The sequence below is a fragment of the Erinaceus europaeus genome, chromosome 20 (assembly GCF_950295315.1).
Source record: "Erinaceus europaeus chromosome 20, mEriEur2.1, whole genome shotgun sequence".
NCBI lineage: Eukaryota > Metazoa > Chordata > Mammalia > Eulipotyphla > Erinaceidae > Erinaceus > Erinaceus europaeus.
The window spans coordinates 44,174,432-44,197,792 of NC_080181.1; the positions used below are offsets into that span (position 1 = coordinate 44,174,432).

General features: G+C 43.0%; 1 protein-coding gene and 1 non-coding gene across 2 annotated transcripts in view; both read left to right on the plus strand.

The window, feature by feature from the left end:
• Positions 1-23,361, plus strand: part of TRPM1 (transient receptor potential cation channel subfamily M member 1) — a 142,156-nt gene that overhangs the window by 43,084 nt on the left and 75,711 nt on the right. Inside the window, exons 4-10 of the mRNA XM_060179273.1 lie at positions 1,825-2,038; positions 4,374-4,498; positions 8,810-8,981; positions 11,569-11,743; positions 13,506-13,629; positions 14,840-14,912; positions 17,399-17,499. Of these exons, the coding sequence (XP_060035256.1) occupies positions 1,825-2,038; positions 4,374-4,498; positions 8,810-8,981; positions 11,569-11,743; positions 13,506-13,629; positions 14,840-14,912; positions 17,399-17,499 (984 nt within the window). The remainder of the gene's footprint in view (positions 1-1,824; positions 2,039-4,373; positions 4,499-8,809; positions 8,982-11,568; positions 11,744-13,505; positions 13,630-14,839; positions 14,913-17,398; positions 17,500-23,361) is intronic.
• On the plus strand, positions 2,445-2,660 carry LOC132535194 (small nucleolar RNA U3). The gene has a single exon (XR_009546968.1). It is a non-coding gene; the product is annotated as a small nucleolar RNA U3 (small nucleolar RNA).

A 23,361-nucleotide genomic window follows, 5' to 3' on the forward strand; every position in this document is an offset into this window, starting at 1 on the left:
CTCTTTCTCTTTTTCTTTCTTTCTTTCTTTCCTTCTTTCTTTCATTTTAACTTTTTGTTGTCTTTATTTATTTATTGGGTAGAAACAGACAAATTGAGAGCGGTCTGGAGCTCGAGTGGTGCAATTGGTTAGCACACTCTACTTATACAGAAGTTGAGAGGGAAGCAAGTGATAGAGGGAGAGAGACAGAGAGACACCTGCAACACGGCTTCACCACTCCTAAAGCTTTCCCCTGGCTTGAACCTGGGTCCTTAAACATTATAACATGTGCACTCAAATCCTTCTTCTTCTCCTTCTCCTTTTCCTTCTCCTCCTCCTCTTCCCCCTTCTCTCCTCCTCCCCCTCCCCCTCTTCCCCCTCCCCCTTCTCTCCTCCTCCCCCCTCCTCCTCCTCCTTCTTCTTCTTCTTATTATTATTATTATTTTGCAAATTCATATGTTTCAATTCTCTAGATTCCTCATATGAGTGACAGCATCTGGTTACTGTCTTCCACCTCCTTCCTTACTTCACTAGTCATATTCATCTCCAGGTTCATTTATTTTATCCCAAAGGACACAATATTATCTGTGTATTATCAGAGTAGTATTCCATTTAGATATATGTCCCATAACTTCTTTCTCCAGTCATCTTGTCCTTTGGCATTTGTATCTCAGGTATTGCATGAGACATATTTATACTAAAACTTTTTTTAAAATATTTATTTTATTTATTCCCTTTTGTTGCCCTTGTTATTTTATTGTTGTAGTTATTATTGTTGTTGTCATTGTTGGATAGGACAGAGAGAAATGGAGGGAGGAGGAGGAAGACAGAGAGAGGGAGAGAAAGATAAGACACCTGCAGACCTGCTTCACCACTTGTGAAGCGACTCCCCTGCAGGTGGGGAGCTGGGGCTCGAACTGGGATCCTTAACGCTGGTCCTTGTGTTTTGTGCCACCTGCGCTTAACCAGCTGCACTACAGCCCGACTCCCTATACTAAAACATTTTTTGTTGCTCATATAAAATTCAAATTAAACCAGGCATACTGATTTGGGGTTGGTTATTGCCAGGGCTTCACCATCCCTGGCTGACTTTTTCAGAGGAATATATAGAAAGAGACAGAGGCAGAGAGGGAAAGACACCATATTACTGAAATTTCCTCCAACTCAGTAGGGGTTAGGCTCAAACCTGGGTCGCACAGATAGCAAAGCACATGCACTGTCCAGGTGGGCTACTTTGCCAAACCCCTACCCCATATCTTATTAAGTTAGCCTTTTCTTTTTCTGATTTATTTGTTTGTTATAAAGAGAGAAGGAAAGAGGATAGGGAATGAGATCTCAGAGCTATGCTCAACTCTGGCAAAAGGTGATGGTAGGGATTGAACCTGAGGCGAATGGGGCCTCAGGCATGCAAGTCCTGTGCTCGAAGGGGTGAGCAATCTCCCCTGTCCATCCTCTATATATGCAAAGTCTGGCATGGACCAGGAAGTGGTATAGGGGATAAAACAATGGATTCCCAAGCATGAAGTCCTGAGTTCTATCCCCAGCATTACATGTGCCAAAGTGATATTCCGGTTCCATTCTCTCTCCCTCTCGCTCCTTTCCTTTCTCTCTCTCTGTCTCTCTCATCAATAAATAATTGAATTAATAAATAAATATTAAATCTGGCAATTCTGCCAAAGCATGCTTTCATCACTGGGCACAGCAAAGACTCACAAGAAAGATTCCAGAATCCTGAGGGAGAGGAAACCAGGCAGCTCTTATTGGAAAGGGACCTGCTGCTCTGTTGGCCTTGCATCCAAGACTCACACCCCAGAAAGGATACTGAGTGTCCGTGCTCTTTTGCAGTATATCCGGGTGTCCTATGACACCAAGCCAGACGCGCTGCTGCACCTCATGGTGAAAGAATGGCATCTGGAGCTCCCCAAATTGTTAATATCTGTGCACGGAGGCCTCCAGAACTTTGAGATGCAGCCCAAGCTGAAGCAGGTCTTTGGGAAAGGCCTGATCAAGGCTGCCATGACCACCGGGGCCTGGATCTTCACTGGGGGCGTCAGCACAGGTAAGAGTAGACCCTTGCCCTGTATGAAAACCCGGAAACCCAGAGTATTCCATAGCTCCCAGTGAGCTTTTAAATGCTTATGATAAAAACATAATGAAGACCACCTACATGGTAGCTATCAAGCTCAGACAAAAATTACTAAAGTCACAGGCCCTAGTAACAAACCTAAAATAGACTTCCTAGCTTCTTTCAACCCTAAGATCCCTATTCTCATCTGTTCTATTCCTACTTTTTGGTTTCTGTTTATTGTTAAATTTTATTGTTTTGCTGCCTTTCAGCCACCAAGTTGCAGATGCTACTATGATTCCATCCTGACTTCCCTGGGCAGACAGCCTCACCAATGTGTCCCGAAATCTCACTTCTCCAGAGCTCTACCTAACTAGGGAAAGATAGAAATAGGCTGAGGAAGACTATACTTTCAGGGATCATTTCTATAGTTTCTTACTAGAGAAGTTCCTCTGAATGTGTAGGGCACCCGAACCCACGAGGAGGAGATATAGCATTCTCTTCTGAGCGTGAAGTTGGCTATAGGTATTGCTTCTTGCAACTGCCTTTTGCTATTGATGATCGTTCTGCTCTCCTTATATGGAGGGCTAGAGGGAGAGAATGCCTTATGAGTGTTAAAAAAAAAAAAATTAAAAAAAAAAAGAAATAGGCTGAGGGGTATGGATTGACCTGCTAACACCCATGCTCAGTGGAGAAGCAATTACAGAAGCCAGAACTCCAACCTTCTGCACCCACAAAAGAATGCTGGTCTATACCCCTGGAGGGGGAGCAATGTTAGGGGAAGATGACCAGAGGGCTTTTAACTCTAATTCCAGCAAGATCCCAAGACCCAAAGAGAAAAGAGGAAAAAAGGAAAGACATTAGGAAGTAGCAATAGGTGTAGGTGTGACTTAGAAAGAACGAGAAGGCAGGACCATAAAAAAAAAAAATGGGCAAACATATATAAATATAGATAGATAGGTGTAGAAATAATAGTCAACCCATATCCATGACCTCGGGAGAACTACTGCAGTCTCCAGTGGAGGGAATGGGGACACAGAACTCTGGTGTTGGGAAAGGTTTGGAATTATACCTCTGTGTCTCATAATATTTTCAAGAGATTTTACTTATTAATGAGAAATATAGCAGGGAAGAGACAAAGAACCAGACATCACTCTGGTACATGTGCTGCTGGGGACTGAACTCAGAACCTCATGTTTGAGAGTCCAATGCTTTATTCACTGTGCTGCCTCCCAAACCATTGTCTCATAATTTTGTAAACCAGTATTAAATCACTAATAATAAAAGAAACATAATGGAGGGGCCAGGAGATGTTTCACCTGGTAGAATGCACATGTTACAATTATCCAGGATCTGGGTCCAAGCCCCCATTTCCTGAAAGTGGGGGAAGCTTCAGGAGCAGTAGAGCAGTGCTGTAGGTATCTGTCTTTACCTCTAGCTCTCTTGCTTTCTCTCTCTCTCTCTCTCTCTCTCTCTCTCCCATTTGTCTCTTACCCGCTGTCAAAATATGGCCCCACTGGAGTGCTGGTACATGATGGTGGAAAAAAACCTAGGTTTGGGGTAAGAGTGTTTTGCAGACACCTAACATGAGGAGATGAGAAATTGTACCTGTGTGCCAACAACTGTCCTATGAACCATTAAAAGAATGAGACCCCCTCCCCTGAATAATACAGAGGTATAGGCACTAAACCCCAGTAATAACCTTGGTGGTGAGAGAACAAAAAAAACCTATAATGGATTCTAATAATGTGTGGAGCAGAAGTGAAATCTTTATTCAGTAGCTTGTTCAGGGTAGGTGGGGTACAACGGAATCAATGGCCAACATCTCTGGTCTCCCCTTACTCCCTTTCTAACCATCCTGCTTGCCATACCTTGAACTGAGCCCCATATTAACCTCATTCCCACCGAGTCCCTGAAGAGTCCTTTCTTGATAGCATATGAGAGCAAACCAAGGCACAGAAAGACCAACAAGTATGCCAATCCACCAACTTCAACTTGAAAGCAGTCAAGGACTGTCAGAGGGATATTAGTTACCTTCATTCCTTGCTCTCGGAAACCTGTGAAGGAGTCCCCTGCACAGTTATTTGCCTTGGTTTGGGGTCTGTTTTCCCTATTCTAGAAGTTAACACAGGGTGGGTAGTTATCTCAGATCTGATCTCAGACCTACTGTGTTGTCTCTTTTAATCCGGAAGACCAGTATGTCTCCATGCTGTTCCGTAGGGGATGAGGTGACAGCAAGTGGGGGGCTGCTACAGGGCACGAGCACTGTGAGTGGTTCATGAACTTGGCAGCAGATGGATCTAAAACTATCACTTATGGCTTCTTGCAGGTGTCATTAGCCACGTGGGAGATGCTTTGAAAGACCACTCCTCCAAGTCCAGAGGGCGAGTCTGTGCCATAGGAATTGCTCCTTGGGGCATCGTGGAAAATAAAGAAGATCTGATTGGAAAGGATGTAAGTGATTTCTCCCAGATCCTGGTGAGATTGCTATTTATTATTATTATGTTGTTGTTGGGGCTGGAGTTTCTAAGACTCTATTTCTTTTTCTATTTTTCTTTTTGCCACGAGGGTTATCACTGGGGCTTGGTGCCTATACAATACAAATCCTCTGCTCCCAGCAGCCATTTTTTCTTTTCTTTTTTAGTTTTAAATATTTTATTTTTTTATTATTATTTTATTTTTTAGATTTTATTATTATTATTACCAAAGAACTGCTCAGCTCTGGCTTATGGTGGTGCTGGGGACTGAACCTGGGGCCTTCAGTGCCTCAGGCATGAAAGGCTTTTTGCATAACCATTATGCTATCTTCCCAGCCTATTATTATTTTAATTGTCTTTTCTTTTATTTATTAGATAGAGACAGAGATAAATTGAGAGTGGAGGGGGAGTTAGAGAGGGAGAGACAGAGAGACATCTATAGCCCTGCTTCACCACTCATGAAGCTTTCCCCCTGCAGATGGGGACTGGGGGCTTGAACCCTGGTCCTTGTACACTGTAATGTGTGCTCTTAACCAGGCATGCTGCCACCTGGTCCCCTATTATTATTACTTAATTTTTTATATCTATTTATTTATTTTCCCTTTTGTTGCCCTTGTTTTTTTATTGTTGTTGGAGTTATTGTTGTTATTGATGTCACTGTTGTTAAGTAGGACAGAGAGAAATGGAGAGAGGAGGGGAAGACAGAGAGGAGGAGAGAAAGATAGACCTGCAGACCTGCTTCACCGCCTGTGAAGCGACACCCCCCCTGCAGGTGGGGAGCCAGGGGCTCGAACCAGGATCCTTCCGCCGGTCCTTGTGCTTCATGCCACCTGCACTTAACATGCTGTGCTACCGCCCAACTCCCTAGTATTACTTTCTTTCTTTCTTTCTTTTTTTTTTTTACCAGAGTACTGATAATCTCTGGATTATGGTGGTGACAGGGAGTTGAACCTGGGATTTTGGAGCCTCAGTCACGAGAGCCTCTTTGCATAACCATTATGCTATCTAATCCTGTCCAGATTTTTAAAATTTTTATTTGATTGGACAGATAGGGAGAAAGACACCTGCAGACCTGCTTCACCACTTGTGAAACTTCCTCCCAAACCTTGCAGGTAAAGACTGGGGGCTTGAACTCAGGTCCACATGCATGGTAATGTGTGCACTTACTTAACTAGGTGAGCCACTGCCCAGCCCCCAATTAAAATCTTCATTTTGAGAAAACTGTCAATTTATCTGCAGTTGTAAGAAATGATACACACGCAAGTACGAAGTGCAAGGACCCACGCAAAGATCCTGGTTTGAGTCCCTGGCTCCCCACCTGTAAGGAGGTCACTTCCCTATCTCTAACCCCCCTCCTCTTTCAGTTTCTCTCTGTCCTATCCTTGGGTCCATACTCCCAGAGAGTTAAAGATTAAGAAAGCTATCAAGGGAGGGGATAGGATACGGAGTTCTGGTGGTGGGAATTATGTGGAGTTGTACCCCTCTTATCCTATGGTTTTGTTGTTGTTTCCTTTTTATAAATAAATAAATAATTAATTAAAAAGCTTTAAAAATGGGAAAAAATGGTTTCCAGGAGCAGTGGATTTGTTAGTGAAGGCACTGAACCCCACTGATAACCTTGGAAACAGAGAGAGAGAGAGAGAGATTGGGCATCAGGCAGTGGCACACAGCACTGAGCATAAGAACCTTGGTCCTCAATCCCCCCCTTCCCTACTTTCACTGCTTGTGAAGCTGTGTTGCAGGAGTCGTTCTCCTTCTATCTCTCCCTCTCCTCTCAGTTTCTCTCTGTCTCTATCCAATAAAATAATAATGCAAAAGAAATGATAAAGAGAGGTCCCACATACCCAGTGCCCTTTCTTCCCATAGTAATATCTCACAAACACTATGGTACCATGGCATAACCAACATCTGGCCAGCCAGGTGTCAGGCATCACCATCATCACAAGAGCCCTTGTGTGGCTTTTTAATACCTAGATCTAATGCTCTCCTGCTCCCACACCCTCCTCTGTCAGCCTTCATCTCTATAATTATATCATTTCAAGAGTATTATATAAATGGGTTCATACCTTACATAACCCCTGAAGATTGATTTTGTTTTTCACTCCATGAAATTATCTAGAGATCCCTCCAGCTCACTGTGTTTACCAGTGGTTTGTTTCTCATTATCACTGAATGGTATTCCATAGTATGAGCGTACCTTGACTTGTTTGACCATTTATTTGTTGAAGAGCACCCTCAATGTTTTCAATTTGGCTATTCCAAAGAAAGCTTGCAACAAATGTCTTTGTTTAGGATTTTTTTTTATTTAAGAAAGGATTAGTGAACAAAAACATAAGGTAGGAGGAGTACAACTCCACACAATTCCCACCACCCAATCCCCATAACCCACCCCCTCCCATGGTAGCTTTCCCATTCTCTAGCCCTCTGGGAGCATGGACCCAGGGTCGTTGAGGGTTGCAGAAGGTAGAAGGTCTGGCTTCTGTAATTGCTTCCCCACTGAACATGGGCGTTGACTGGTCAGTCCATACTCCTAGTCTGCCTCTCTCTTTCCCTAGTAGGGTGCGTCTCTGGGGAAGCTGAGCTCCAGGACACATTGGTGGGGTCTTCAATCCAGGGAAGCCTAGCCAGCATCCTGGTGGCATCTGGAACCTGGTGATTGTTTAGGATTTTTTTATGGCAACTTAAGTTTGCGTTGTCCTGTGGCCAATGCCCAGGAGTGCAATTATTGGGCCATCATTTTCTAGAATTCTGGGTTGCCACTTTCCAAAAGAGTATTTTTCTTTTTTATATGTATTTCTATTAGTGATTTAACATTGATTTATAAGACTATGAAATAATAGGGATATAATTCCACACCACTCCTACCCCAAAGTTCTGCACCCCTAATCCCCTTTAGATGTAACCCCCATAGTTCTCCCAAAGTCATAGATATGGGTTGAATATATATATTTTTTTCTTTTTTCAAGTTCTTGTGTTTAAATTCTCTATATTCCACATAGTTATCTTTCACTTTCTTAGTTACTTCACTAAGCACAATCACTACTAGTTCCATCTATTTAGTCTCAAAAGACACATTAGTCTTTATTTAACTGCTGAGTATATGTCCCATGACTTTTTCAAAAAGATTTTATTTATTAATGTAAAAGATAGGAGGATAGAGGGAGAGAGAGACAGAGAGAGAGAGAGAGAGAGAGAGAGAGAACTAGACATCATTCTGGTACATGTACTGCTGAGGATTGAACTCAGGACCTCATGCTTGAGGGTCTAGTACCTTAGCCATTGTGCCACCTCCTAGACCATGATTTTTTGTATTTATAAGACTCCCATTAGTGATTTTATTCCATTATTAAAGGCTCCCCCTCAACATTAAGTATTCCTCATAGGGTTTTCCCCCTCAATATTTTAAAATTTTAATGAAGACTATGAAAAGGCACACATGAGAGAAGCATGTGAGCTATTTGGGCAAAGATGGCTGACACCATATGGAAACTGATGTCCATTTCTAGTCATTTCTTTTCTTTTTTTTTTTATTTATTTAAGAAAGGATTAATTAACAAAACCATAGGGTAGGAGGGGTACAATTCCACACAATTCCCACCACCCAATCTCCATATCCCACCCCCTCCCCTGATAGTTTTCCCATTCTCTATCCCTCTGGGAGCATGGACCCAGGGTCATTGTGGGTTGCAGAAGGTAGAAGGTCTGGCTTCTGTAATTGCTTCCCCGCTGAACATGGGCGTTGACTAGTCAGTCGGTCCATACTCCCAGTCTGCCTCTCTTTCCCTAGTAGGGTGGGTCTCTGGGGAAGCGGAGCTCCAGGACACATTAGTGGGGTCTTCAGTCCTAAGACACCATCTTTACTTCCTATCTAAGCCCCACTTACACATTATTACACCTTCCAGGTGTCCTTCCTTTTTCCTCTTCCCTTTCAGATAAGGGAAACGGCCTAACTTCCTCAGGTGTTCTTCAGATTCTTTTCCCTCTTCAAGATAGGACCACAGCAAAGATTCTGGGCATAAACATTAGAGGTCCCAGTGGAACTGGGGTTCAGATCCCTCAGGACTTCTTCTCCTAAAATCCCCCCCCCATGGGAGTATGGACAAAGATTCTTTATGGATGCAGAAGGACAAAAGAGTTTATTTCTACATTACTATATGATTTTGCAAAGATACAGCCCTTCAATAAGGAGAGTAGGGAAGTAAGAGGGGTCTGAAGGCTGCATATGTGGGCACTCTGCTTATTTCCCCATTTGTTCTGCAACTTTCCTTTGTGCTCTGATTTTCATCAGGTAACTCGAGTCTACCAGACCATGTCTAACCCTCTCAGTAAGCTCTCCTTGCTCAACAACTCCCACACTCACTTCATCCTGGCTGACAATGGCACACTGGGTAAATATGGTGCTGAAGTGAAGCTGCGGAGGCAGCTGGAGAAGCACGTCTCTCTGCAGAAGATCAACACGAGTAAGTGCTACCTTTGGGCCACCACCACTGCCCTGAAACCAGAGAAGAAACTATCCCAGAGTGTTCAGTGCCCTCACCTTGGAACTTCAAGGTCAGACCAACAACCAAAGACCCACTAAACCCTTGACCTTAGCTGACTACCAAATTGCACTCATTGAGTTTGATCGTGACTTCTTGTCCCTGCCAGGCTAGCATCACGGGTGGGAGAGAGAAGACCAGGAACTCATGGCTGAGCGGGAATGCAATCCAATGTTTATTGATTAGAAAAACTGCCTTTTATGTCTTCTGAGACGTAAGTGTCAGCTCAGAAAAGGAAATTGGTAGGAGAGTGGGTGGAGAGAAGAGAAAGAGCTCAAAGATAGCAAGCTTCCATCTAACCAGTGGGGATTAAACCAATGCCCTGCAGGCAGGGCGGGTCTCCAGCAAAACAGTGATTATGTAAATAGACCACAGCATCAAGTAATGCAAGGGAACCTGGCGTGATGACCAACACGGATAGAAACAGAAAGGGTCCTTAGAAGCAGAATTAGCCAAAGGAGAAATGATAACCAACAGTCCCAAGTGTACATGGGACACTAACACAAGAAACAGCCTAGTAGTCATTGTCATGGTGGCAGTGTTGCCTGCCATATCATTATCATTTTGAATGTTTGACCAGGAAATTTTTACCTATTCAAAGATTTAATATGATTTCTTTTATCAACCTATAAATGTTATGTGATCCTTAAGTTATCTCAGTAACTTTGGGTCTCTCACCAGACTGGAACTGGTTGTATAAGGAAACCACCAAAGAAGACTGCAAGAGTGATGTGTCCCCAATGGGTCACCACCCATGCTTAGTGCAAGTGATTTAGCCTCTGGGGGACCTGTCCTCATTGGGAGAATGATGAGGCCATTCTGGGGAGAAAGATGACAAGATAGTAACCATAACCAATTAGAATGAAAATGTAGTCCCTGGGAATAGAGTCATACTTGAGCAAGTCTTAATGTCAAACAACTGCTATGTGATCTTTAAAGTGTTTTGTTTTTATCTTTAGTGGTAAGATTTTTTTTGTGGAAGGCAATATAGGCTCAGACACTGGTGATTATGAAGCATAATTTAAAGAAGTGTAAGATCACACACATATTCACATATGAAATGGCCTCCATGAATATCTGTGGACACGTCCTAGAATCAAATCTCCTTTCATAAACCTGTAGCTAATGGAATTTTTTTTTCTTCTCACACACATTTTGATGCTACCCAACCTCAGTTGGTACTGTGACTTGTGGGCTTCCCTTTGTCATCCTTTGCCTAGGGTTATGAGTAGGGCAGGGACAGCAAAGGGGTGCCCACACATCACTGTCACATCACAGTGCTTCGGGGAGTCTAGGCAAAGCAAAGAAGAACTGGTTCTACTCTATTTCTAGAAAAGTAGCTTGTTTGGTCACACCATATTTCTAAAGATCAAGAATGCCAATTCTAACCCACTATTAATTACAAACAAAAAATGGGGGAGTGAGTAAAGGGACAAAAAATAATTAAATGAGTACTTTAAGCTTAAAATAGTAATTAAAAAAGAATGTCAAGCCTTGGGTTGGAAATCTCAAAGGCAGACATTTTGATAGCTATATGGTAGACAGGTGGATCTATGATAGCTAGATGGTAGGTTATAGATAGATAGGCTGATGATAGGTGAAAGATAGATATATAGATAGATAGGTATGGCTGTTAACAGCAGCTTAATAATTGGTCCAATGTCATACCAATATCATAAGAGGGACCAGGAATTGACCTAGGTGTTCCTTTAGTTGGTTTAGATCTTCTTTCTTAGGCCACAGCCATGCTCTAAAGGACCCAAGGGAAATTTCAGACTCTGGATCAGAGAAAAAAAGGAGGTATTTTCAAAAAAAAAAAAAAAAAGTGCTCCTTCTAATGTTTCTCATCTTTCACCTTGAAGAAGCTGGTAGACCAGGTGAACTATGCAGGAGTTTAACCACAGGTATTGCAGTAAGTTCCTTGTTTTGAGGTCCTAGTGTTTTGAAGGAGGCCACAATACGGGGTTTGAATCCAAGGAGGAAAAGGATCACCACAGGCTAGAATTATTTAAAGTCTAGTGGCAAACACCACAGAGAGTACCCATCAAGTTGTAAAAGTTGTGGTCGCCGCCATGTTTCAGAAAGCAAACTGGGGTCGAGCAGTAAGTAGTGCGCCAGGTTAAGCGCACATAGTGCAAAGCACAAGGACCGTGAAAGGATCCCAGTTGGAGCCCTTGGCTCCCCACCTGCAGAGGGGTCGCTTCGCAAGCGGTGAAGCAGGTCTACAGGTGTCTATCTGTCTCTCCCCGTCTCTATCTTCCCCTCCTCTCCCAATTTCTCTCTGTCCTATCCAACAACAACAGCAGCAACAACAATAGTAACAACAACAATGGGAAAAATGGCCGGCAGGAGCAGTGGATTCGTAGCGCAGGTATGAGCCCCACCAATAATCCTGGAGGCAAAAAAAAAAAAAAAAGAAAAAGAAAAGAAAAAAAAAAAGTGAAAGCATACAAGGCCTTTCTGGCAGCCTCTGCATGGGCCTGAACAGTGAACGTGGTTTGTGTTGCAGGGCTGGGGCAGGGTGTGCCAGTCGTGGGCCTCGTGGTGGAGGGGGGCCCCAACGTGGTCTCCATCGTCCTGGAATATCTCCGGGAAGAGCCTCCAGTCCCCGTGGTGGTTTGTGATGGCAGCGGACGAGCGTCGGACATTTTGTCTTTTGCTCATAAGTACTGTGAAGAAGGCGGGTACGGCTTCTCACTTGCTATGAAAAGTAGATTTTTCTTATAACCCCGAGTTTTGTCTCCCTACCCTACATCTCAAATGACCTTTATTCTTGGGTCAGTGCCCACTCATTTGTCTTTTTGTTTTGTTTTGTCTTGTCTGTTCTTAAATTTTATATCCTTACATTGGGCACAAGGGTGACATTAGTCAATGTTTGCCTTTTTCCTTCTGATTTAGTTTACTTCACATAATTCCCTTGAGCTCCTACAATTTTATGATGAAGGACAAAATTATTATCATTATTGTTATTACTTTTGTTACTTTATTGCCAGTAGGGTTTTTGCTGGGACTCGGTGCCGGTACTACAAATCCCCTGTTCCTGGATAGCCACTTTTTCTTTTCTTGTCTTGTCTTTTCTCTTCTTTTCTTTTCCCTTCTTTTCTTTTCTCTGCTTTCTAATTTATTTGATAGGGTAGAGAGAAATGGAGAGGGGTTAGGGATATAGAGAGGGAGAAAGAAACCTACAGACATGCTTTACAGTTTGTGAGGCTTCCTCTCTGCAGGTGGGGAGCAGGGGCTCAGACCCAGGTCTTTACTCATGGTAATGTGTGTGCTCAACAGATATGCCACTGCTCAGCCCCTATTTTACTTTATTTTTTAAATTCAGTGCTGCAGGCTGAACCAAAGCAATACATATATACAGTGCAACCACTAAATGACACCCCTCTCCCCAGATCATTTGTGTCATTATTTTAGAGAGATGAGGGAGAGAGGAGACACCCAGTACCACTCCACCATCCATGAACTTCCCCCAGTGAAGTCCACGGTGCCCCCGTGTGGTGCCAGGGATTAAACCCTGTGCTTGGTAAGGCAAGCTGTCTCCTGGCTCAAATTCTAATTTTTTTTTTCCTACCAGAGCACTGCCCAGCTCTGGCTTATGTGGTGCTGGGGATTTAACCTGGAACTTCAGAGCCTCGGACATGAAAGCCTTTTGCAGAACCATTATGCTATCTCCTCCACCCCATTACTTTTGTAACTAAATAGTATAAACAGACCACATCTTTATCCAGTCATCTACTGATGAACACACTGGCTATTTCCATATCTTCATTGTTATAGACAGTGTTGTAATTAACACTGAGAGGAGGAGAGAGAGAACCGGAGCATCATTCTGACTCATGTGCTGCCAGGGTTCGAACATGAGACCTGATGCTTAAGAGGTCACCATCTTATCCACAGTGCCACTTCCTGGACCACTGGGGTAGATACAATTTTTTCATGTTAATGTTTTCATATTCTTTGGATACATGCCTGAAAGCACAATTGACAAATCACAGAGTAAATCCCACTTTATCTCTGAGGGTGGGGAGGAGCTGCCTAGCATTTTCCAAAATGACTGCACCAACTTACATTTCCCACAAAAGGCAGATTTTTAACTGCCTTAATGTCAGACCAAGGAGATAGAGTTAAGAGATTCTCTTAGCCATTCCAAGAAAGTAAAATAGTAGAGATTAACTAAGCTCCTTTTCCACTTCCTGAGGCCATTGTATGGCAGAGCTGTCAAGAGCATGGTGTTTCTCTGGGGGAACAGATTCTCGTTCATTTTGCCTTTGTAAGGTTTTCAACAAGCCTGGAATTTAGGGCAAGTTCTTGACCTTGGTCCTCTGTCATCTCCTATCTGGCCGTACAGTTTCACATCAAGCTATGGGTGTAGAGAGGCCCAATTTCTTCCTGGACAGATTTCACTCATGCTGTTTTCTTCTCTGTTGCATTGCCTTTGAACAGGCTCATAAATGACTCCCTCAAGGATCAGCTGCTCGTTACCATTCAGAAAACATTTAATTACAACAAGGCACAGTCCCATCAGCTGTTTGCAATTATAATGGAGTGCATGAAGAAGAAAGAGCTGGTAAATGGCTTGAGCTGGTTTCCTAACAAGCTCCACAGAGAGAATTGAACTTCCTGTCTAATCCTTCCCTCCCATACACGATGCACAATAATGGGCTTGTGGGTATTTCAGTTCAGCCTTTCTCAAGCGACACTTTCCAGACTCCTGGCTAGATCCCTGTGATGGAAATAGAATGATCATGGGGTTGGTGGCGCGCGGGGGGAGGGGGCAGTCCATCATATTGCGCCAATTCTGAGGATCGTGACATCAGTCAAATTTAAAGGACTTAAGGAAGATGAAATCACCACTCTTTGGAGTGGGCTTTCAAAATCCAACGAGTTTCTTTCATTGTTCTTTTCTAAAAAAGAAGTTTTACTAGAGAAAGATAAATTGATAGGGTTAGGGTCGATAGGGAGAGAGAAAGACAATTGCAGTTCTGCTTCACTACTTGTGAAGCTTCCCTCCTGCAGGTGGGGACCAGGAACCTGGATCTATCCACATTGTAATATGTGTACTCTACAAAAATGTGCTGCCACCCAATTCCACTTTCATTGTCCTTATAAGGAAGAGAGACTTCTAGACTTCTGCACTGCACATGAAACCAACTCTACAGAATTTTTTTTTTTTTTTTTTTTTTGCTTTCAGGATTATTGCTGTGTCTCAGTGCCAGCAACTAAGAATCCACTGCTCCAGATGGCCATTTTTCCATTTTATAGGGTAGGACAGAGAGAAATTGAGAAAGGGGGGGGGAGACAAAGAGAGAGAAAGACACCTGCAGACCAGTTTAACCACTTGTAAAACGTCCCCTCAGCAGGTGGGGAACCGGGATCCTTGTACTTTGTAATATGTTCACTTAACTAGATACACCACCACCCAGCCCAATCGACAGAATTCTACCAATTCCCTATAAAAACATGTCAGGTTTGAGTTGAGAGATTCTGTCACTTCTGTGAAAATAGAGATATTGGAGTGTGTGATTCTGCCCCCACACTCCCAAAGGACAGGGAACAGCTCAGGTTGAGGATCCAGTAAGTATCCAGGAGAGGATTCAGTTTCAGGATCTTGAAGTCCTCAATTGAGGAAATCAAAAAGCATCTGGCTTAAAGTCATTCTGATCACAGAATCAGCGCAATCATGTTCATCTCTGTGGTCTGCTTGTCAAAGCTGTCCTGTTCTGCCTCTTGGTTTCAACCTTGCTTTACTCAATCTTCCACCACAACCCTGTTTCCAGGTCACTGTATTTCGAATGGGCTCTGAGGGCCAGCAGGACATGGAGATGGCCATTCTCACTGCACTGCTGAAAGGTGAGTGCTGGTCCCACTTGGCGTGGGAGATTCTCTCCTGCTGTGTGGAAGTGTGTCTGCGGGTGGTCGCTGCCTGAGTTACCTCTGAATCTCAGCACAAAGCCAGGTGGAATGACAAGGCTCAGGGTAGAGTTGGTGGGAGGTTTTTGGTGAATGCCAGGATGGGCTTAGTCAGAACCTACTTTCCATTCTCTCCCCCCCCCCCCGCCCACCAGAGCACTGCTCAGGTCTGGCTTATGGTGGTACGGGGGCTTGAACCTGGACTTTGGAGCCTCAGGCATGAGAGTCTGTTTGCATAACCATTATACTATTGATCCCTCCCCCCTCTCTTTCTTTCTCCATGAGGGAATGAACTCAAGACTTCATGCATGTGCCCTAAGTGGCTTCCTGGTAGTTTATTCCTTTTTCTTTCCTTTTCTTTGATTTTTTTTTAATTTTATTATCTTTATTTATTTGATAGAGACAGCCAGAAATCAAGAGGAAAGGGGAGGGAAAGAGGAAGAGAGACAGAGAAACCTACAGCACTGCTTCACCACTCACAAAGCTTTCCCCTGCAGGTGGGGACTAGGGTCCTTGTACATTGTAAAATGTGTGCTCAACCAGATATGCCACCCAGCCCCTCATTTTTTTCCTTTTAAGATTCTATATACTTAGACATGATAAAAGGAGAGAGAGAGATACCACAGCACTGCTCCACCATCCACGGAGACCCATTTAGTGCCTTCCATGAAGCTCCCATGTGGTCCCACTGTTCAAACCCAGGGCCTCACACATCATAAAGCATTCACTCTCCCCAACAAACTGCTCCCTAGCCCCTGTGCTCCCACAATTTCTGTTTATAACTAGACCATAAAGCTTCCCACTGGTAGAGAGTAAAAGCAAAAGGGGTTTTATTTTTTTCTCTCCCTCCAATTCCAATAACACTTTATGGAAGAATGTTGATTTACGGTATATTTGATGTCACAAGGATTCATTTCCACATTTCCCCCAAGATAGCTATCAGAACATTTCTCCCTCAACCAAATCATCTTCTTATCCCACTAAAGAAACTTAAGTCCACAACCTGTCCTTGGTGCTCCTCCTTCCCCCTCTGAGTCCCCAAATCTGCTGTGATAGACCACAGTCCATTGACTTTGTTTTATTTCTCAGAGCCCATGTCTGTGTGAAATCGTCCAGTATTCTTTCTTCTGCATCTGGCTTACTTCGCTTAACACAGTTTCCTCTAGCTTTTTCCATGTTGTAGCAAAGGAGAATATGCCATCATTTTTTTTTTTTAAACCAGAGCACTGCTTAGCTCTGGCTTATGGTGGCACAGAGGACTGAACCTAGGACTTCAGAGCCTCTGGCATGAGAGTCCCTTTGCATAATCGTCATGCTATTTATCCCCCCACACTATCATTTTTTAAGTAGTGATTTAATCATGATTTAAATGATTATAAAGTGATTCACCACTCTTACCACCAAGGTTCTGTGCCCACACCTCCTTCCAACAATAAACACCATGGTTCTCTCAAGGCCATAGAGATGAGTTGACTATAGGTATATATTTTCCCATTTTCAAGTTCATGTGTTTCAAGTCTCTATATTCTACATACAAATGAAGTCATCCATAGTTGTCCTTCACTTCCTTTCTTACTTCACTAAATATGCTGCCATTTTTTACAGTTTTGTAGTGTTCCATGGTGTAGATACGCCACAATTTCTTTATCCATTCCTCTTATCATTGACCATTTGGACTGTTTTCCCAAATGTTGGCTATTGCAAATAGCATTGCCATGAACATTAGTGTAATTGACCGTCTCAAAGGGTTGGTTGATCTTTAGTGTTTTTAGGAATCTCCAGACGGTCTTCTACAGGACCTGAACAGTGTAAGAGGGTTCCCTTCTCTCCACATCCTAAAACAAAAGTGTTTTTCATTTGCCATCACAGTGCTGCTCTGTGCTCTGTCACTGTCCCCATCGAGGCTGTGGCTTGGTCACTTTTGAGGTGACTCTAGAATGCACACATCCCCTTTCTCTACCTCCTGACCACACTGGGGCAATAGAGGGGACATGAAGGAGCAAGAAGAGAAAGATTTGGGGGTTACCATCACTACAGCTGCTTGGCAGTGTTGTGCTGGTTTTCCCAAAGGCCGGGAGCTGTGCTCTTGGGCTATACTCACTTTGAGGGGACACCACCCCTTAATTTGGACTGGCAGTCATCTGAGCAGCCCCGGTTTTCCTCCTCCTTGTAGATAGCAGACTTGGAGCCATGGGATCCCCCTCACTCCATGTCTCCCAGGGAGACCTACTAAGCTAAGGCTGTCACTTTAGTTGTGTGTGTGTGTGGGGGGGGTCCTTAGCTTTGGGGCCTCAGCGGTCACTTGGGTGAGAGGACAGACAAGGGTACTCACTGCTGAGCCCCCTGTTGAGCCTGGTGGTACAGGCCTCCTGAGTCAAGATGCCTTCCTCCCTTTTTTTTTTTTTTTTTTTTTTTGCCTTTTACAGGAACAAACGCCTCAGCTCCCGATCAGCTGAGCTTGGCGTTGGCGTGGAACCGCGTTGACATTGCCCGGAACCAGATCTTCATCTTCGGGCCCCACTGGCCGGTGAAACTAAAAGCTTTCTCTGTGTGGTGATTTTGTGCAGATGATGTGTGTGTGTGTGTGTGTGTGTGTGTGTGTGTGTGTGTGTGTGTGTGTGTGGTCCCCTGTGACACAGAGCTCGGGAAATGATCTGGGGCATTGGATCATCTGGGGTGGAATATATTCCGGAGGATTATTGAGAAACATTGCTACTTAACTTCAAAGAGCCAGCAAGAAGCAAGAGCTGTTAGTACTGTCTGGGTTAAGACCAGACAGTACTCTGGAGAGACATAGTCACAGAGAATCTGATCGTTGTCAGCAAAAGTAGGTTTTCACTCTTTTAGAGAAAAAGGAAGAGACTAGCTCATTAGACTTAAGTGCAATGATTACATTGAGAACACTGACTTTTTAAATGATGCCCCATTAAACCTTGGAGGCCTAGAGGAGTGTGTGTGTGTGTGTATGTATACACACTTTGCATACAGTATGTGCTTAGTGTGTGTCATATATGATGATACATGTGATTTGGTGTGTATGGTTTAGACATGACTGTGTGTAGCATATGTGTAAAATGAGAGAGGGTATTCATGGTGTGGTAGGGCAAGGAGGTGGTGTAATAGGAGAGAGTATGTCCCTGTGCATCGTATGGTTTTGTGTGCTCAAAAATATGGCTAAGTATGTCAGTGTGGGTGGGGGGTGGTGGAGGCATGATTGTGTGCAGGATGGTGTGTGGGGGTGTGGGGTGCAGTGTAGGGCGTGGTGTGATTGTGGGTGTGGTATGGAGTGTGTGAATATGGAATGAGTGTGCATAGGAAGGTCTGTGGGGGTGTGGTGTGGAGTGTATGGGGGTTGGACTAGGAGTGTGAGAGGCTTGTGTAGGAGTGTGGTGTGGAGTACATGGGTGTGGGATGGAGTAGGTGGGCGTACAGTGTGTGTAGAGCTCTAAGTTCTCCTCTTTTGGTCTGTTTTCTACGTCTGGATTCAGGATAAATATTTGTTTGCCCTTTAGACTCTGCAGCTTAAAAGTGGGGTTGAAACGTCTAGGGAGTTCGTGTTGGATTTTAAAAACCATGATTCGCAGAGCTTTCCAGGCACTGCACTGCACAAAGCCATTCGTTTTCAACAACCAGACATTATCAGATGAACGTGAAGAGTTTATAGAGGAAGATGAGGGCATTAAAGGGACAAAATATGTCTGGAGGGTGGGGGTTGCTAATATTGTTTTTTTTACCCATTAAGAATAGTACTGTGACTTAAATCTCCTCCTCTCTGTCTTTCTTTCCTTCCCTTTTCTTTCTTTCTTCTTCCTTCCAGTTTGTCCTTTCTTTCTTCCTTCCTTCCTTTCTCTCTCCCTTTGTTTGTTTCTTTCTTTCTCTCTGTTTTTCTTTTGCCACTAGGGTTATCAATGGGATTCAGTGCCTGCACAACAAATCCTGGAGGCCTTTTTATTTATTTATTTTTTCCAATTTGATAGGACAGAGAGAAATTGAGAAAGGAGAGAAAGACAGATAAAGAGAGATACCCACAGACCTGCTTCACAGCTTTGTGAAACTCCCCCTCATGCAGGTGGGGAACAGGGGTTTGAACCCAGGTCCTTCCACATGGTAACATGTACACTCAACTAGGTGCACCATGGCCGAACTCCTTAAAATTCCCTCTTAATCGCCTGGTTTCCCCCACTCTTGGCAAAGGAATTCTGAATAAATTCAACAGCACATAGAATAGTCTTAAGGCATAAGTGGGAATGTTCCAGAATTCATTGTGAGGGTGTCGTCATCAATTGTTGAGAGTGTCTGCTCAGAAGACAGGATCCCTGCTCCTGCCTGTGTTGCCCCTCCATAACCCAGGGAGCTGTCACAGCACATGGGCCCTACCTGCCCCTGTTATGGTCAGTGACCTGTCTTCTCATTTCGAAAGCAAGAATTTGTTAACTTTGATAACTAAAAATAAGCAACAGTCACTCATAATGGCCACAGAAAAGCTCAGTACCACTTGTACCAAAACAATACCACTTGTGTTTTATAACCTCATTTTTCTACTCTTAATGTTGGTATTAAATAGCCTCCAGCCATTTAAAAATTATCTTTTATTTATTTGATAAAGACAGCCAGAAATTGAAGGGAAGGGGGAGATAGAGAGGGAGAGAGACACACAGACATCTGCAGCCTTGTTTTACTACTTGTGAAGCTTTCCCCCTGCAAGTGGGGACCAGGGGTTTGAACATCAGTCCTAACGAACTATAATGTGTGCTCCTAACCAGGTGCACCACCGCCTAGCCCCATTTTTAAGATATTTGCAGAGAGAATATGAAAAATATAAATATATATCCATCCAATAGGTTTATTGTTGGGGCTTGGACCCTGCCCGACAACTTCAGTATTCCCAGAAGCCATCTTTTTTTTTTTTTTTCCTCCTCCAGGGTTATTGCTGGGCTCGGTGCCTGCACCATGAATCCACCGCTCCTGGAGGCCATTTTTTTTTCCCCCTTTTGTTGCCCTTGTTGTATTTTTTTTTTTTAAAGAGAGAGAGAGAGAGAAGGAATGAACAGACACTTACAGGACTGCTCCACTAAAGACTCATGACTGGTCTTTATGCTGATTCTGAAAATGGAGAAACGAAAGGACTTGACTTTGCTATGATTATAAGCAGATGACTAACTGCCATTTTTCCATCATTGGACGACATGTGTTTTGAAATCTTAGTGCTTTAACTTCTTAAGAATTATCTTCAATTGTAAACAATCCTACTTTTGTGCCCTATTGGCTCCATTTTCCTATCATCCTGTTTTTGTGTCATAAGTACTATACTAACATAGATTTTTTTTCTTCTTTTTATCAGAGCACTACTTTGCTCTGATTTATGGTGATGTTGGACCTGGGATATTGGAGCCTCAGGCATGAAAATCTTTTTTGCTGTCTCCCTAGCTTTCTCATTTAAAAATATATTCTATTTATTCTTCTTTTTCTTTCAGAGAAAGAGAGATACAGAGAGACAAAGAACAAAGCACTGCACAGCTCTGGTGTTGGGGATTGAACCTAGAAACTCAGAACCTCAAGCATACCATTATGCTATCTCCCACTTCTCCTCATTCTCCTCCTCCTCCTTCCTCTGTCCCTTGTCCTTCTCCTTTTTGATAGAGACAGAGAAGTAGTGAGAAATTGAAAGAGACCAAAGCACAAACACTTCCTGAATGCAGTGGGGTCCAAACTTGAACCTGAGATCAAGAACATGGCAAACCAGTGCATTATCTTTTTTTTTTTTTTTTAAAGATTTTACTTAGGGAGTCAGGCGGTGTAGCACAGCGGGTTAAGCACACGTGGCACAAAGCGTAAAGACCGGCGTAAAGATCCCAGTTCAAGCCCCCGGCTCCCCACCTGTAAGAGAGTAGCTTCACAGGTGGTAAAGCCAGTCTGCAGGTGTCTATCTCTCTCTCTCCCTCTCTGTCTTCCCCTCCTCTCTACATTTCTCTCTGTCCTATGCAACAACAATGACATCAACAACAACAACAATAATAGCTATAGCAACAATGAAAAACAAGGGCAACACAATTTTTTAAAAATTAAATTTAAAAAATTTAAAAAAAGATCTTATATAGTTATTCATGAGGAAGATAGGAGGAAGAAAGAAAAAGAACCAGACATCATTCTGATACACGTACTGCTGGGGATCAAACTCAGGACCTCATGCTTAATGGTCCAATGTTTTATCCACGTACCACCTCCAGGACCAGAAACCAGTGCATTATCCACGTGAGCTATTTTGTCCACCTTGTCCCTGAAATGTTTTGTTTGTTGGTTGGTTTTCCCCCCTTCTTCATAATCCTCTGCTGTCATTTTCATGGGGAGGGAGGGAAAGCGAGAAATGTATAATCAAGACGGAAACCTGGAGCTGAACTCCTATTTGTCCGCCCACCACTGAGCATATTGACTCCAAAGTCACCCTTTTATAGTTGAAGTATTCAGTTAATTATATGCCTGGAGCCTGCAGTCTCTGTAGGATCCCTAATCTAATGGAGAGATTGTGATTAGGAGGACTTGACAATTGTTACCTAAGAAATTCCTCTTTGATCTAACTTGGTGTAGTTTTCTTGTCAAAATTCTATATGTCTGTCTGTCTGTCTGTCTGCCTATCTATCTATTTAGGTATCTATCTACTATCATGTGCAAAACAAAACTTTTCCAACAAAACCTCTTGTTAGAAAGATAACATTAGGAGGGCCAGGCAATGGTGTACCCAGTTAAGTGAACACATTACCATGCACAAGGACTAGGGTTCAAGTCCCTGCTTCCCATCTGCGGGGGGGGGGGGGGGACATGTCACAAGTGAAGAAGCAAGTTTACAGATGTCTTTCTTTCTCCCTCTCTACTTCCACCTCCACTTCAATTTATTCTGTTCTATCAAAGACAACAAAGGAGAAAAAAAGGCTGACAGGAGCAGTGGATTCATCATACAGGCACGGAGCCCCAGCAGTAACTCTGGTGGTAATTCAAAATGAATAAATAACATTAGGAAGTCAAGTGGTAGCATGCCAGGCACAGTGCACACATCATCATGGGCAAGGACCTGGGCTCAAGCTCTAGTCCCTACCTGGCAAGAAGCATTATGAGCAGGGAAGCAATGCTGCAGATGTTTCTCTCTCTCTCTCTCTCTCCCTCCTTCCTGTCTGCCTCCATCTTTCACCCTCTATCAGAACAGAAAGATAAAAGAAAAAAAAATAGCCACTGGTAGTAATGAAGTTCTACAGGCTCTGAGTTCCAGTAATAACCCTGGTGGTAAAAAAAACTTCAAATAAATCAATAAATAAAACTTTAACATGACAACAACAGAGAGCATAGAGTTTGATAGATTTGTGTATATATATATATCGAATTATAAAAATTTGGTCTTAAATCATTTTTGACAGAAAACAGGGTGAATTCAACTAAGCCTCCAGGAGCGAGGCTTAGAGAGACTATTGCCCAGTTTTAAGATAAAATCTAAAACCTTGGCCAGCCTCACTGAGACTTTTGGATCCAGAAAGAAATGTCTGCTAGGGTTGCAGAACAAAAACTATTCATTTGGCTCCTATCTGTGCATGTAGGACTGGCCATCAGTAAAACTGCAAACTAGAATAATAAAATCTAAAGTAGAAATCGGTCATGCCTGACGTTTGAACCATACTCTGTGCCTCACCCCCCCTGCTCAGCCATATAAGCATACTGAATCAGCCTTCTTGGCTCTGACGTTGTTCTCATTTTATAGTTGGGAGTGGGGGGGAAACTGATATCCCCAAGAGGTCCGGCAAAATTTACAAGATTTATTCACTGCGCTTCTAAATAGCATCTCAACCAAAGATGGCATCTCAAGGGAAATTGAAAAATGTGTTTGAGTCAATGAAAATGAAAGTCAGCTTATTAAAATGTGTAGAGTAAGCACAGGTCTTCGAAGGAAGCATGATGCATGAAGTAGGATTAAAAAAAAAACAAACCAGAAACCAACATCATTGATGAAAACACAAAGTATTTTTTGTGACAATAAAGATGGAAATTGAAATAGAGAAAATCAACAAAACCAAAATAGAGGGTTTTCTTCCTTTCCTTCATTCTTTTCTTTTGTTGTTTTTTTAAGCAAAAATTAGGAAGTATCTAGCCAGGCTAACTAAGAAAAGAGGACACAAGTTATTATTGATAACATCAGAAAGGAAATATGGGCTGTCACTAGAGAGCCTATGGCACTAAAGGACTAAGACAGGAATATTATAAACAGCATCACCAGGAAGTGATTGTTCAACTGTATTTGAGATTTTGAAGAGGAGTCTCTTTGTTTCTCCAGATGTGGTCTGTGTCATCCTTTTCTTTTTTCTTTCTTTCCTTTTCTTTCTTTCTTTTTTTTTTTTTTTTGCCTTTA